The sequence below is a fragment of the Salvelinus fontinalis genome, unplaced genomic scaffold (assembly GCF_029448725.1).
Source record: "Salvelinus fontinalis isolate EN_2023a unplaced genomic scaffold, ASM2944872v1 scaffold_0023, whole genome shotgun sequence".
NCBI classification, from domain to species: domain Eukaryota; kingdom Metazoa; phylum Chordata; class Actinopteri; order Salmoniformes; family Salmonidae; genus Salvelinus; species Salvelinus fontinalis.
The window spans coordinates 338079-352926 of record NW_026600232.1 but is presented as its reverse complement, the minus strand read 5'-3'; the positions used below and the strand labels follow the sequence as shown (position 1 = coordinate 352926).

The following is a 14848-nucleotide window of genomic DNA, read 5'->3' as shown; positions in this document are numbered from 1 at the left end:
CTATCTCTCTCTCTACTATCTCTCTCTCTCTACTATCTCTCTCTCTCTACTATCTCTCGCTCTACTATCTCTCGCTCTACTATCTATCGCTCTACTATCTCTCGCTCTACTATCTATCTCTCTCTCCTATCTCTCTCTACTATCTCTCTCTACTATCTCACTCTCTCTCTCTACTATCTCTCGCTACTATCTCTCTCAGTTTGGTCAATACTTTAATGCAGAGCTGGAGTCTCTGGTGTGTGTGTTCCTCTCCAGATTGGAGGAGCTGCTGCCAGTACCAGACTTTAAACAGGTACACAGTGACCCCATGTCAACCCCAACTTCACTACTAAGAGACTACACAGGCTACATATTGACCACATTTACCAACCACACTTTGACCACCACACATCTCCCCCCTGTGTTCCCCAGGCTGCTTCCTGGCTTGACTCTGTCCCCGGTGGTGTGGATGAATGTCTGCAGTCTATCCCCCACAGTGACAGGCTGAGGTCTGTGCTGCAGAGCCAAACGTGCTGCCGGGAACACCTGGTAAATAGAGGTACGTCACCAACACTGCAGCAATCACCAACCCAGTCATAGTCTGTAGTCTCACATTTTTTAAACTTTTAAAACAACTATTTGATTTGTTTACAACTGTGCTTCTCGCTTGTCTTGTGCAGACTCCAGCCCATCCCAGACCAACCTCCTCAGCTCTCTACCTGTTTGTCTTCCAAATATGATGGTGTACCATCCCTCTGCCGACTCTGACAGTGAGTCAGAACCCTTCCCTGAGGAAAGGATGGATGAAGAGAGAGGAGAAGAACAGGAGAAGGTCTGCATCAAACGAGAGGACGATGAGAAATCAAAAGTAGCCGAGCTGATTGGTCAAGACCAGGAATCAGCCAATAGAGTGGCAGGAGAAACGGAAACGTCCAACCTAGGGATTCTGGGTTTCATTGTTCAGAGCCAATCTATAATGATTATCCCCCAGCCGGGCCAGCACTCTCTTGCTGTCGTCTCCCAGTCTGCACCCACTCTCACCCTGCCTGTGGCCTGCAGGGGGCAGACTGCAGTCAACTCTCCCTCAGGACAGAGCAGGCCCTCGCCAGAGAGGAACACTGTTCCTGTGAGCAGCCAAAAGCCCCAGGCCTCACTGGGGAGGTATGTGTATGTGTGTGTGTTAGGAATGCAGTAGCGTGACAGTAAGTATGGACAGATTGTATCAGAATGGGTGTTTTGAGTGGTGTGTGAGTGGTAGTGTGACGATTGGTGTGGACAGAGTATGTGTGGTTGTTTAGAGTGTGTGTCTAACACCTCACTGAGGAGGAAAGTGTGGTCAGCGTGTGTGTGGAATGCAGTAGCGGTACAGTAAGTATGGACAGATTGTATCTTGTGTGTTTTTGAGTGTACATTATTTGAACAGTGTCGAAACGTGAACTGTGTGTGAGTATTGGGTAAATGATGAATGATTAACATGACATGTTATTTCCCACCTCAGCATCATCCCTGAGTCGTCCAATAAGCCTGTAGAATGTATTAGGGTGGAGAGTGACACAGGTGAGTGTCTTATACCCTCCTAACCACCTGCAGCTCACAGGAGGCTGCTGAGGGGAGGACGGCTCATAATATTGTCTGGAACGAAGCAAATGGAATGGCATCAAACACCTGGAAACCATGTGTGTGGTTTAATTGATACCATTCCACTCCATTCATTATCACAAGCCCGTCCTCCCCACCAGCCTCCTGTGCTGCAGCTCCCTATCAGGTGTACGCGTAAGATATTCTTATTTTGTCCTCCATTACAAACTCCGTTTCCCAATATCCTCTCTGCTTATCCTCTCATGTGCCTTTTTTAAATATACGTAGTTCTGTCCTTGAGCTGTTCTTACTTTGAGCTGTTCTTAACCTACTGTAAGTCGCTCTGGATAAGAGCGTCTGCTAAATGACTAAAATGTACATGTAAATGTAAGTCACACCAGTTGTCTAATAATGTTGTGTGTTATGTCATGTTTCATGTTCTGTGTAGACCCCAGGAAGAGTAGCTGCTGCTTTCACAGCAGCTAATGGGGATCCTAATGAAATACCAATTACCTCTCACCTTCTCTTCCTGTTTCCTCACAGACAGCCCCATAGGAGAGTCCTCGTCTTCCGAGACGCTCCCGTCTAGCGTATCCCACAATCCCCGGCGCGTTGCCCATAAGTGCCCGACGTGCGGGAAGTGTTTCATCTACCGTTCCCAGGTGCTGCGTCACCTGACCACACACTCACGAGGCGGCCGCTACAAATGCGCCCAGTGTGGCGTTGGCTTCCCAACGCCCTGGAGCCTGAACGACCACAAGCGCTCTGTGTGTGTCACCGCCACCTTCGACTGCGCCCAGTGCGGGAAGCGGTTTGCGTCGCTCCGCGAGCAGTACCGCCACCGCCTCACCCACAAGACCAACACCTGTTTTCAATGTGGGGCGGGCTTTAGGACCCAGCTGGAACTGACCCGACACCACAAGACCCACTGGGCCCAGCCGCTGCACCAGTGCTGCCTGTGCGGCAAACGCTTCCGCCTCCTCTCCAGCCTGACCAATCACAAGCAGACTCACTCATCTGGCGGCGGCTTTGCCTGCACCCAGTGCGAGCGTGTGTTCGGCTCGGCGAAGGAGCGCGACGCCCACCGGCAGATGCACCGCGTACCCAAACTCGTCTGCCCTGTCTGCGGAGAGACATTCACCTCGCAGGCCAAACTCATCAAACACCAGCAGACCCATCCGGTCCCAGAGGGGAGCGAGGGCCAGAGGTACAAATGCCGTTACTGTGAGGAGACGTTTACAGGCCTGACCCTCATGAGGATCCACCAGAGAAGCCATCTTGTGGACAGACCTCATCAATGTGACCAGTGTGAGAAGAGCTTCACTACTCTGGGGTCCCTCCAGTCCCACCTCAGAACCCACTCGGAGGAGAAGCCCTTTCTCTGCGCCCACTGCGGCAAGCGCTTCCGGACCAAAGATGGCATGGAGGGACACCTCCGGATCCACACGGGCGAGAAGCCCTTCCACTGCTCTTACTGTGGGAAACGCTTTACGGCGCTCGCCGGGTTGAACGTTCACGTGCGGCGGCACACGGGCGAGAGGCCGTACGTGTGTGAGGTGTGCGGAAAGGCGTGGCCCTCTGGTGGGGACTTGCAGAAACACATGCGCTGTCACACAGGAGAGAGACCTTACAGCTGTGTTGACTGTGGGAAGACGTTCTCCATATCCTGTCACCTGACAGAACACATGAAGACACACTCAGGTCAGAACCAGGAGCTTGTAGTTAGCTCGGATTTTGGCAATGAGGCCCAAAGAGTCAGATGAAGTTGTGGATACCATTTTTATGTCTCTGCGAGCAGTTTGGAGGAAGTTGCTAACTAGCGCTATTGCAATTGCTAAGTCCCAGAACAATACCCATAGACTTCCAGTCATTGCGCTAATGCTAGTTAGCATTGGCTCGCGAAACTACCTCTAACTTCCTTCATACTGGACACAGAGACATAATAATATCCACGAGTTCATCTGACTCTGGGGAAGTAGATAAAGGGACAACATCCCGAAGTATCCCTTTAAGGGGGCAGTTGATTTAACAACTATATGGTGTATATGAATGATACTGTTGTCATTTGTCCAAGAAATGCTAAACATGTTTGTACTTTCATATGTGATGCAGGACATAAGCAATGCGTTTATACATTTGTGATCGATGATAATAAAACTAACAATTTAATCATAGTTCTGTGTAATCTGAAGTAACTCTGTGTAATCTTGATTTATAGTCCTAAATACTGTCCCGTCCCTCAGGTGAGAAGCCGTTCTCTTGTCCAGAGTGTGGGAAGAGCCTGAAGAGGAAGTTTGATCTGAAGAAGCACCTGTTGACTCACTCTGGAGTGCGTCCGTACCCCTGTCCTCACTGTGACAAGAGCTACACCCGCCGCACACACCTCAACAGGCACCTACAGAAACACTCGGCTGAGCTGTTAGCAGCAGCATTGTAGCCCCAGCATCATTTGCCCATGGATGGACATTTCAATAGTATTCTGTCCTTCACCAAGATTCTGAATTCAATGACTTCCAGAGACTAGAGCAACAGAACGTTCTGCCTAAGATGGCAGGGGGACGCAATGTCTCCCTGCTGGTTGAGTTAGATTGACCGAGATCATGTGACCTTTCCTGATTCATTTTGTGTTAATCAAGAATGATTTCTGTGTGGTCTGACTGTAGTCTGTCATTATCAAATAGACCTAAAGCCATTTGTCTCCTGATTTTCTATGTTGGGGCCTCATTTTTTGGTAAAATAGTTGACTGATGGGTAACTGTTGCCTGAATAATGCCTCTTCAACTTATATCCTGTCTAATTCAGTTTAATATTTTCTTCTGTGCTTTGATAAAACCTATCCCAAGTTCTACCAGTGTGTTGGCATTCTTTTTCCTTACCTATGACTGCTGGTGGTTATAATATACCCTTAAAGTAATGTTTCAGGCAGCATAGTTCAAATCAATTGTATTTATTGTTAACAAATTTGGTGATTTTAAATTCCAAAAGAGTACAATATTCAGATTTGTAATTTGTTTATAATTGATCTAACATTTCATCTTCATGGTACAGTATATAATTGAAATGGGTACTAAAGCAAAATATGCAGGAACTCAATGACATCACCATAGTTATTTAGCATACTCAATGACCCATTATTTTCATTTATTTATAAAGTAAATGAAAATACACATTTAAAATTAAGGCAAGACCCCAAGGGTGCCCCCGTACCAGAACCTCCAAGAAATTCAAAAAAACTGAGCTCCCGTCTTTTCAGGTTACTGGTATGTGGTCAAACCCTAGATACATTACACTGTTACTATGGTGTCAAGCCCGAGCTACATTACACTGTTAATGTGGTCGAGCCCTAGCTACATTACACTGTTACTATGTGGTCGAGCACGAGCTACATTACACTGTTAATGTGGTCGAGCCCTAGAATGCACATTCCAGCTCAAGGTGTTTCACACCGGCATTACAGATGAGTCAACCCAAAGTGGTTTAGTGGTAAAAAAACCTTCAGGCGTCATTCCTTAAAGCAGCAATCAGCAGTTGAAACAAAAACAAAGCGTATTCCCTGCCCGTTTCAGTAAAAAGCTGAGGGATGGGGCTGGAGAAATGTTAACACTCAAATTCATAGACACGGCTAAGGAGTAACCATCCATGATATCAACATTATAGTTTGAACCATATTTTGAAGCTGTTTATAGTATTTTGTTTCCATGTACTTTGTTGACAAACATTGGAGTAAAACAAGCTTATATATTTTGGGTTCTGATGGGGTACGACATTTGAACTAAGCTCATGATGAATGTATAAGTTATATTCTCCAAGTACATATTAATAATTTACAAGTCCAAAAATGGATGTAACAACTGCAGATTGCCCCTTTAAGGTAGAAGATCACATGGTTACCTCAAAATACACTACACTGTAGCGAACAACATTCACTGTTTCATTGAAACAACTGACATCTGCCATACATACGATGGCAAATCATTTCTACGTAGACTGTCTGACTGACAGTGTTTCTGGACAGGAGATCACATCCTACTGGGCAGCAGACCGGGCCTGGTAGCCTTTCCCCTTCAGGATACGCCGCACCTAAGAGAAACAACCAGAGGCACATTATTGCAATACCGTCCCATCTTGTTGAAGTGTGTGTGTGTTTTGAATGTCTGCCAGTCTAACACTTGAACTTTTGTGTATTCTTCATGTTCTGTTTTTACTGCGTCTCTGTGTTTGCGTCTTAACCAGGCCTTAATAGTAATTGATAAAAGGTTCTCAGTCGACTTGCCTGGTTAAAGAATGATTACATGATAGTAAAACAACAACATGGAAATATTCACCTGAAAGATAGATACAAGAACACCATTAAATGCTCCCACAGAGGGAGGGTTCAACTGTGTGCTGGTATCTTAGAGATTTTTTTCTAAGGAAAAGGTAATAAAGTAGAACCATGCTGTACTTTTTGTACCCTGCATGATCATGGACGTGCTTACACTCTTAGAAAATAAAGGTACTATCTAGAACCTAAAAAGGGTTATTCGGCTATCCCCATAGGAGAACCATTTGAAGAACCCTTTTTGGTTCCAGGTAGAACCTTTTTGGGTTCCGTGTAGAGCCATTTCTACAGAAGGGGGATACCCGAAGAACCATTTTGGGGCATTATTCACCTGGTCTCCGACGGGCCCTTCAGCCACCAGCTGGGCAGGCTGCTCATTCTCCAGGTTCTTGGAGCTGGGGTCAGCCCCTCTCCTCATCAGCAGCTTCACAGCATCTACCTGAGTAACGCGACCATGCACAGAACTGGCAAAGTGCAGTGCTGTGTTTCCACTGAATGACTGGTAGACAGAACTCATGTTAGAGGGTTTAGTTAACTTACCTCCTGATGACCAAAAAACAATGAACAATGGGAACACTGTTTGTCAGCTCAGAATTTGAGCCAGCACGCTGATAGGTTATCATGTACGTGTGTTTTCCAGAGAGAGGCGATACCTCACCTTGACATTATGTACTGTAGCAGTATCTCACCTTGACATTATGTACTGTAGCAGTATCTCACCTTGACATTAGGTACTGTAGCAGTATCTCACCTTGACATTGACGATAGACAGAGAGTCTGGCTGGTCGAGGAAGATGCGTAAAAGCTCCACATTGGCCTCCTGAGAAGCCATGTGCAGGGAGGTGCGGCCACTTTTATGATCCTGTTGGAAAAAGACAGGTACGGTCAGACTGTATGGAATGGGCTATGCTGCCAAAGAATGACACGCAAAAATTATAAATGAAAGATTCTCAACCTCTAGCCTGGTTCCAGATCTGTTTATGATGGAGTTGACAACGCATCAGACAGATTTGGGACCAGGCTACTCAAACTCACCCTAGTTGCACAGGAGGCTCCCATGAGCAGCAGTGTGTTGACACACTGCCCCAGTAGCTTCCTTCTCTGAATCAACTCCACCACCTCAGGGGACTGGGGGGTTGCCGCCATACGGCCCAACTCCTGGACAACCGCATTGTGAGACCGGACCGCTGTCTGAAGAGGAGTTAGGCCTGGAGAGAAAAGCAGGTTGAAGCATTGGGGAGGTAGTATTTATTTTGCCGTTATGACGATTAAATAATGTTGACTGTCGTAGTTTGTGACTCAGCCTTGGGTTGAGACACAGGTTGCCTCACCTGTTTTATTGTATAGAGGATTATGAGCAATCCTGACAGGTCATAGTTCTGAGCAACTCTGACTCACCATCATAGTTGACTTCTTCCACATTAAGCTCCTGCCTTTTACCCTTCAGAGCTCTTTGGATGGTCTACGGGAAGAGAGAGCGTGTGAAGGAAAATGTTAAACAGGGGGATAAAGGGCAGAACAGGAAGAACTTTTGATTTAAATTTAACACACACACACACTTGTGTTAAGGTACAACTGTGGAATTAGTTAGTCATGGTAAAACATGTCATCGCTAACGATGACAGTGTCAATGTTTAGTTCTAGAGATCTAAAAGAGATAGTAGATGCCAGCCATTCATTGTTGAGTAACAGATTAATAGGCGTTAATGATTGGGAGGTTTAGCGTGCCATGTTCTGTTGACGGTTAATGTTTGATAGGCTGGGAGTGCATTTGCCGTGACCTCTTATCAGAAGCACATCTGTTGTTAAACCAGTTTTTCGAAGGGGGATTTTGTCCCAGTGTTGTTTTGAGGAAATGCTCTGTGATTGGCTGGCTGTTATATCTGTTATGAGCCGATGAGGAAGTCACTGCCTGCGATCTAACCCGATACAGAACAACTATCGCTATGGGACACAAAAAAACATTCCAAGTCAGGAGGAACATCAAACACAGTGAGACAAAATTCCAATTGAAAGATAAACTGAAAAGGTCACAGTTTATCACAGATAATCAAGATGGTAAAGTTTCAGTGAGACCTATAAATCCATTCATTGAGTCATGAGCCAAATTTGCATAGATTCTTATCAAAATGGCATCAGAAAGTTGCTGACAGATCTCTTCTGATTGTGCATACAGCACCTGAGTTCCCTACACTTTTTTTGCATTTGGGCATGAGCTTGCAGGGGGGGGGGGAATCATTCTGCCTTATTACCATATACTGGAAGCCTAAAACAATCGACCATTGACAACCAACCTGTGGTTTTACTTCTTGTAACTAGCGGGGGTAAAATACCCTGAAAACCAAGGTTGCACAGTCCAGATGATATAGTGTATCAGACTGGTGAAGTCATAAATGGATCGTTGTTCAGGGTGATCATAAACCTAGCTTTTTTAGTGGCGTATTTCTTCAGAGTGAGGAAACAACTCTTATCCCATAGTGGAGAATGGAGGACTATTCATACATTAACAAACACAAGACTCCTGGTAAAAACGTTAACTTTGTTTGCTGTGATTGTCAACCAGTGTTATTAAAAGAGAGAACTCCCATCCCTACGGCTCAGTGTTTCCCCTGACTTCTCTTCCAACCACTATTTCCTTCCTCTAGTGCCAAGATGTTGATTAAAGTTGCCAAACCCTTATGTATAATAATAATAATGAGAAACAGAGATTGTGTTCAACAATCATGTTTTCAGACCTTTCATACCATAGTCTCTGTATGATGAGGTATGTTCACTTTAGTTGTGAAAACCCAACCCTAGGCAACACAGCAACTAGGATGTGGTTTCAACGATGGACTCTATTGGCAAAGAAGAACTAAGTCACTGCCTACATTGATAAGGGAAAAAATACATCTGGGGATTTGCCTCACAAATCCCCAGATGCCTCCCGGACCTCCCGGGTGGCGCAGTGGTCTAGGGCACTGCATCGCAGTGCTATCTGCGCCACCAGAGTCTCTGGGTTTGTGCCCAGGCTGGGCAGGGTTCGCGCCCAGGCTCTGTCGCAGCCGGCCGCAACCGGGAGGTCCGTGGGGCGACGCACAATTGGCATAGCGTCGTCCGGGTTAGGCCGGTAGGGATATCCTTGTCTCAGTATGTAAAAATGTAATAAAATGTATGCACTCTACTGTAAGTCGCTCTGGATAAGAGCGTCTGCTAAATGACTAAAATGTAAATGTAAATCCAGAGGCAGACATGTCAGAACAACGTGATTCAAAACCAAAGTTTGCAGGCACAACCTTTTCAGTTGTTTTAGTTCAGGTAGATGATGCAAACTAGCCACTTGTGAAATGCACTCATTAAAAATAACCTCTGTGATCTCCATATTGCTAGCTACCATTTAGTATTTTATTCAAGCTGATAAAGTAGTGACGTAGGCAGTTCCTCTATACCAAAAGAGTCCATCACTGAAACCAGACCTTAGTCACTGTATTGTCTACACTGGTCTATGTGCATGACACTTCCCTGACTTAACTATATTTTATTTGTATTTATTTAACCTTCATTTAACTAGGATAGTCAGTTAAAGAACAAACTCTTATTTATAATGACGGCCTGCCCCGGAAACCCTCCCCTAACCCGGACGACGCTGGGCCAATTGTACGCCGCCCTATGGGACTCCCGATCACGGCCGGTTGTGATAGAGCCTGGGATCAAACCAGGGTCTGTAGTGACCCCTCTAGCACTGAGATTCAGTGCCTTAGACCGCTGCACCACTGAGGAGCACTGGGTTATCTAACTGCTAAGGTTGACTGACTGCAGTGATGCCTCAAACAGAAGTTGTGAAATACAAGTTATAAGGCTAAAACATGACATGGTCAGATCAAATTCAGAGCCCCTATTCATATCACATCACACTCCTAGTATGTGCCACAGTGGGAAAGTCAAAGACCTGGAGAGTGAGAGCGTGGCCTTTCTCTGCACACACATGCAGAGGGGAGCGGCCCCAGCAGTCAGTGGTGTTGATCTGAGCCCCCTGGGCCAACAGGTCCTGCACTATCAGATGTTGATTGGCTGCAACGCTCAACTGAAGGGCACTCTGGGTACAAAACAAAAGACAAAAAAGATCAAATGTTGAAAATCCTCCTTTTCAGATGATATCCCAGTTGTAATCATAACTGCGCCCTTGTGACCAATTCCAAATCAACCCATAGCCACTAGCTCCTAGGCACTAGTGTGTGTGTGACAGAAGTCTCTGGGGCAAGGGGTCCATTTAGAATTGGGCGTGAGGATGTAAATCCTTACCTGGCCATTGTGCTCCTTCATATCCAGCATGCCGACAGTAGCCATCTTGCTGGCCAGCACATAAGCTAGAGCCCTTCTGCCCTGTGCCACAGTTATGTGCAAGAATCTGGCAACACAGAGATAAAACAATCTACACTAAGATAAAAGGGTTCCAAAGGGGTTCTTCAGCTCTCCCCATAGGAGAACTTACTTTGGTTCCATATAGAACCCTTTTTGGTTACAGGTAGAACCCTTTTGGGTTCCATGTAGAACCCTCTGTGGAAAGGGTTCTACTTGGGACCAAAAGTGTTCTATATGGAACCAAAAGGGGTTCATCAAAGGGTTCTCCTATTGGGACAACCGAAGAACCCTTTTAGGTTCTAGATAGCAGCTTTTTTCTAAGAGTATAAATGTCTGGCAAGCATAGGTCACATGATGGATTAGAACAGTGGTCACTAACATCCTTGTTCCTGGAGAGCTACAGGGTGTGGCAGGTTTGTGTTCAAATACTGTGCTAGGCTGGAACAAAACCCTGCACACCCGTACCTCCCCAGGACCAGAGTTGGAGGCCACTGGGTTAGAAAAATAACTGAGTTGAGTATGCATAGTGGCTTAGATCTACAAAAGGCAAATGTATACAACGGGTTGATGAATACTACACAAACTGACGTGTCTCCATCATTATCCTGGCTTGTGAGCATCTCGGGGGTGAGGCCTGCCAACTTCTCCTCTTCCTGTTGTATCTGCCATTGAAAGAAGGACATCGGCTCCCCATCAGCAAACTGAGCCAATGGCCAAACACCCTTTGGGGTTAGCGGGGCTATGAAAGGCTGGGGGACATAGGAGTTTCCCATTGCATGTGGCATGTGGGTTTGAGGGTAGATGGACTGATAGTCGATGAGGCTGAAGGGGTCAGGGAGGGTCTCTTGTGGGGAGGTCTCTGATTTCATGGACTCATATCCAAGTTCCATGAAGTCAATGTCCAGTGTGCTTCCCTCTGGAGGGCTCAGAGTCTGAAAGAGAAGTGGATGATAAATACTTAAAAAGGGGTCATCTGCAGTCGATACATCCGTTTTTGGACTTATAAATGAACTGTATGTACCCATTGATTATTTTTTTAAATGTTTTATATTTAACCTTTATTTAACTAGGCAAGTCAGATAAGAACAAATTCTTATTTACAATGATGGCCTACCCCGGCCAAACTCGAACGACACTGGGCCAATTGTGCGCAGCCCTATGGGACTCCCGATTACGTCCGGATTCGATACAGCATGGTTAAACTATCATTTTGATATCATGGATGGTCAGTCCTTACATCCATAGCTCAGTCTATACATTTGAGAGTAGTTACATTTCTCCTGTGCAATCCCTCAGAGGTTTAGAACGAGAACGCTTCGTTATCTACACTTCCTGTCATGAAAGGTAAACAATAAGGAAGAAGGATATTTGTAGTTGGGTTCCTTCCACTCCCTCAGTTCACTCAAACAGCAGAGTTTATATGAGACACACATGCAAAACCTAATAATCCATATGCATGATAACATTGCCAAACTGTATTCCTAATTTTGAGTTCTGGAATAGCCCTCAGGGTGGAGGCGGTAACTCTGAGTCTCACTGGGGTTTACCCGGAGGGGAACTGAGCAAGTGAAGTGACATCAGACTACACAGAAAAGGAGAAATGGAATTGGGCTACGGATTGAAGTGGTCTGTCATATCACACAATATAGTTTGTAGCTATAACAACGTGACCTGCATGAGAGTTTGTGGTTTTCACTAGTTCTTCATTAGCTAAACCAGAGGAATATCCCTGGATTTATTTAACCTGGGTCTATGAAACCAACCCTAGCCTGAACACAAAGAATCGTGGGAAAAGTTAGAGGGGACTCACTTAAATAACGTTATAACCAAAAGCATACAATTACCAGGATTGCCTTTGCAGTAGCAAGTCTTTTAGCAGGTGAATCGGTTATCAAGCTGAAGTCCACAGTCCTCTTATGCCCTTGAAGAAGGGAGGTCAACTCTACATGATAACCAACAACAAAAAACATTTGCACATGATATTATAATGTACTGTGTCTACAGTACTTCTGGATAATGTGTGTCGATAAAACGTTAATATTACCTGTGTATTCTCCCTCAGAGTGTTGCTGGACATAAAGAAAAACAGAGATCATGAAAATATGGACAGATGTAAGCTAAATATATGCAAGCTAACCATAATATTTACACAAACTAGCAGAACAATAACATAATTTCATTTACCTGTACATTTTGGTTGCTAAGGCGCTTCTGCATGATGAGTTCTTTCACTGTATTCTTCACCCGCACACCTTGGAAACGGCCAAAAGACTGCACCTCACTCATGGAACACTCTGCAACAGGTATAAATAGGACCGATGAAAATCTTTGATCCCAAGACAAGTTTGAAATAAACACTACTTTTGATTAGTTTGCTATTGAGGCAAAAGTGATTGTGTTGAATTGGTTGTTAAAAGTACACTCAGCAATCCATAAAATGTTACTTTGCAAAAAGCCCTTGATGTATGATATATCTATAGTGGTAGGATACATGAATACAGTTCCTGAGAACTCTGCCTGCTAAGTTCAAGCACAGGAGATCAAAATACTTAAAACTACTACTTAAGTAGTTTTGGGGGTATCTGTACTTTACTTTTTATATTTTTTGACAACTTTTACTTTACTACATTCCTAAAGAAAATTATGTACTTTTTACTCCATACATTTTCCCTGACAGCAAAAAGTACATTACATTTGGAATGCTTAGCAGGACAGGAAAATGGTCTAATTCACACACTTCTCAAGAGAACATTCCTAGTTATCCCTACCGCCTCCAATCTGGCAGACTCACTAACTACATGTTTCGTTTGTAAATGATGTCTATGTGGGAGCGTGCCCCTGGCTATCCGAAAATTTAAAAAACAAAAAAATGGTGCCATCTGGTTTGCTTAATGTAAGGAATTTCTAATTACTTATACTTTTGATACTTAACTATATTTTACCAATTACATTTCCTTTTGATACTTAAGTATATTTAAAACCAAATACTTTAAAACTTTTACTCAAATAGGATTTTACTGGGTGACGGACTTTCTTGAGTTATTTTCTATGAAGGTATCTTTACTTTTACTCAAGTATGACAATTGGGTAATTTTTCCACCACTGCCCATGATCAGTAATCCTCCGTGTCACTAACGCAATGTTCTTTTCGGTGTTCCAGAAGTAGGCTAATAAGGAAGTAACCATTAACTTCAATAATTATATAAAGTAGCCTGCCTATCATTATTAACACAATAGTCTGCTCAGAGGAAAAGTTAACAACAATTACAAATATGTATATTGATTTCTAAAAGTAAGGGTTTTATTTTACCGTTTGTGGCACTGTCTGCAGTTGGCGGAGTCGGGCTCCTAAAATTTCCCCAGCCATCCAACTCGTTTGGCGCACAGAGAGAGTTGTTGATCTCCGTTGCAGGTGAGGTATCCTGGTAAAAAGACCCCAAATACACGGGGCTCGTCACAACAGTCCCTGGATGCACAAGATTCAGGCCGTTCTCGATAATTCTGTCGATTATCATGTTGCGCTCGGAGCTAGATCACTATGTATGCGCTATCAGGAGTTCTAATGGAGTTTGTTCCCGTTTGGATCATGTGACTACTGTACCTTCAGGAGCGCACAAAAGCGAACGCGCTTGTAGCCTACTTGAATTACGCATTGGGCGCGTTCCAGATCTGCCCGAGGACGTAATACAAAAGTAGCCTATACCGGAACAGAGCAAAACTGAACAGAGCCTCATAAATAGAATACAATACAATCTTTATTGTCCATTTTCACAGAAGTGGGATCAAAGTCACCATCCCACCTCTGACACCAGTGTAGCCAACGCTCACAAGGATGTAGGCTAGACCAAAGAAAACCATTGAAAAAAATGGTCAGTTCAACTTAAATACAATTGTATTGGTCACATGCACCGAATACAACAGGTGTAGACTTTACAGTGAAATACTTACTTATGAGTCCATTCCCAACAGTGCCGAGTTAAAAACTAAGACACATTTTTTCAAAATAAAAAGGGAAATAGTAAAACAATAAAAACAATATTGAGGCTGTATACAAGGAGTACCAGTATGGAGTCAATGTGCCGGGGTACCAGGTAGTTGAGGTAATTGAGGTAATACAGTATGTACCTGTGGGTAAGGGTAAAAGTGACTAGGCAATCAGGGTATATAATAAACAGTAGCAGCAGCATATGTGAAGTGTGTGTGTGTGTGTGTGTGTGTGTGTGTGTGTGTGTGTGTGTGTGTGTGTGTGTGTGTGTGTGTGTGTGTGTGTGTGTGTGTGTGTGTGTGTGTGTGTGTGTGTGTTGGAGTGTCAGTCTAGTATGTGAGCATGTGGGTAGAGTCTAGTGAGTGTGCGTAGTAGAGCCAGTGCAAGGGAGTCAGTGCAAAACAATGAAGGTAAATAAATAATAAAGGGGTCAGTGTAGATAGTCCAGGTGGCCAATTGATTAACTGTTCAGCAGTCGTATGGCTTGGGGGTAGAAGCTGTTCAGGAGCCTTTTGGTCACAGACTTGGCGCTCTGCTACCGCTTGCCGTGTGGTAGTTGAGAGAACAGTCTATACCTTAGGTGGTTGGAGTTTTTTGACTATTTTTAGGGCCTTCCTCTGACACCGCCTGGTATAGAGGTCCTG

The 14848-nt window shown here is 44.5% G+C and overlaps 2 protein-coding genes across 5 annotated transcripts in view; one reads left to right on the top strand and one right to left on the bottom strand.

Moving 5' to 3' along the window:
• LOC129842193 (oocyte zinc finger protein XlCOF6-like) overlaps positions 1–4405 on the top strand; it is an 11199-nt gene extending 6794 nt beyond the window's left edge. For all 3 annotated transcript variants that reach the window (XM_055910628.1, XM_055910629.1, XM_055910630.1), the window contains exons 5-10: positions 200–292; positions 412–538; positions 660–1140; positions 1478–1536; positions 2101–3258; positions 3801–4405. In XM_055910628.1, coding sequence (XP_055766603.1) covers positions 200–292; positions 412–538; positions 660–1140; positions 1478–1536; positions 2101–3258; positions 3801–3994 — 2112 coding nt within the window. In that variant the 3' untranslated portion in view covers positions 3995–4405. The remainder of the gene's footprint in view (positions 1–199; positions 293–411; positions 539–659; positions 1141–1477; positions 1537–2100; positions 3259–3800) is intronic.
• Positions 4406–4488: 83 nt separating this feature from the next.
• Positions 4489–13874, bottom strand: LOC129842195 (NF-kappa-B inhibitor zeta-like). 2 transcript variants are annotated; one of them, XM_055910636.1, is made up of 12 exons: positions 13530–13874; positions 12404–12513; positions 12264–12288; positions 12064–12140; positions 10808–11151; positions 10160–10265; positions 9807–9953; positions 7277–7340; positions 6914–7086; positions 6630–6740; positions 6210–6377; positions 4489–5637 (listed from the first exon to the last, which is right to left on the bottom strand). In XM_055910636.1, the coding sequence occupies exons 1-12, from the start codon at positions 13732–13734 to the stop codon at positions 5584–5586; spliced, it is 1584 nt and encodes a 527-aa protein (XP_055766611.1). In that variant the 5' UTR covers positions 13735–13874; the 3' UTR covers positions 4489–5583. The 2 variants fall into 2 exon arrangements, with proteins under 2 accessions (XP_055766611.1, XP_055766610.1); XM_055910635.1 differs by having other exon boundaries at positions 12064–12161; positions 13530–13870.
• Positions 13875–14848: the final 974 nt, after the last annotated feature.

What these genes read in the sequence shown, in the direction of transcription:
- LOC129842195 (XM_055910635.1), bottom strand. Translation starts at nt 13,734, where the DNA reads ATGATAATCGACAGAATTATCGAGAACGGCCTGAATCTTGTGCATCCA. An exon ending in CTACTGCAAAGGCAATCCTG is followed by an intron (nt 11,152 to 12,063) that starts GTAATTGTATGC and finishes CTTCTCTTTCAG; the next exon opens with ACTCTGAGCCCTCCAGAGGG. An exon ending in TGTCTATCGTCAATGTCAAG is followed by an intron (nt 6,378 to 6,629) that starts GTGAGATACTGC and finishes TCTGTCTACCAG; the next exon opens with TCATTCAGTGGAAACACAGC.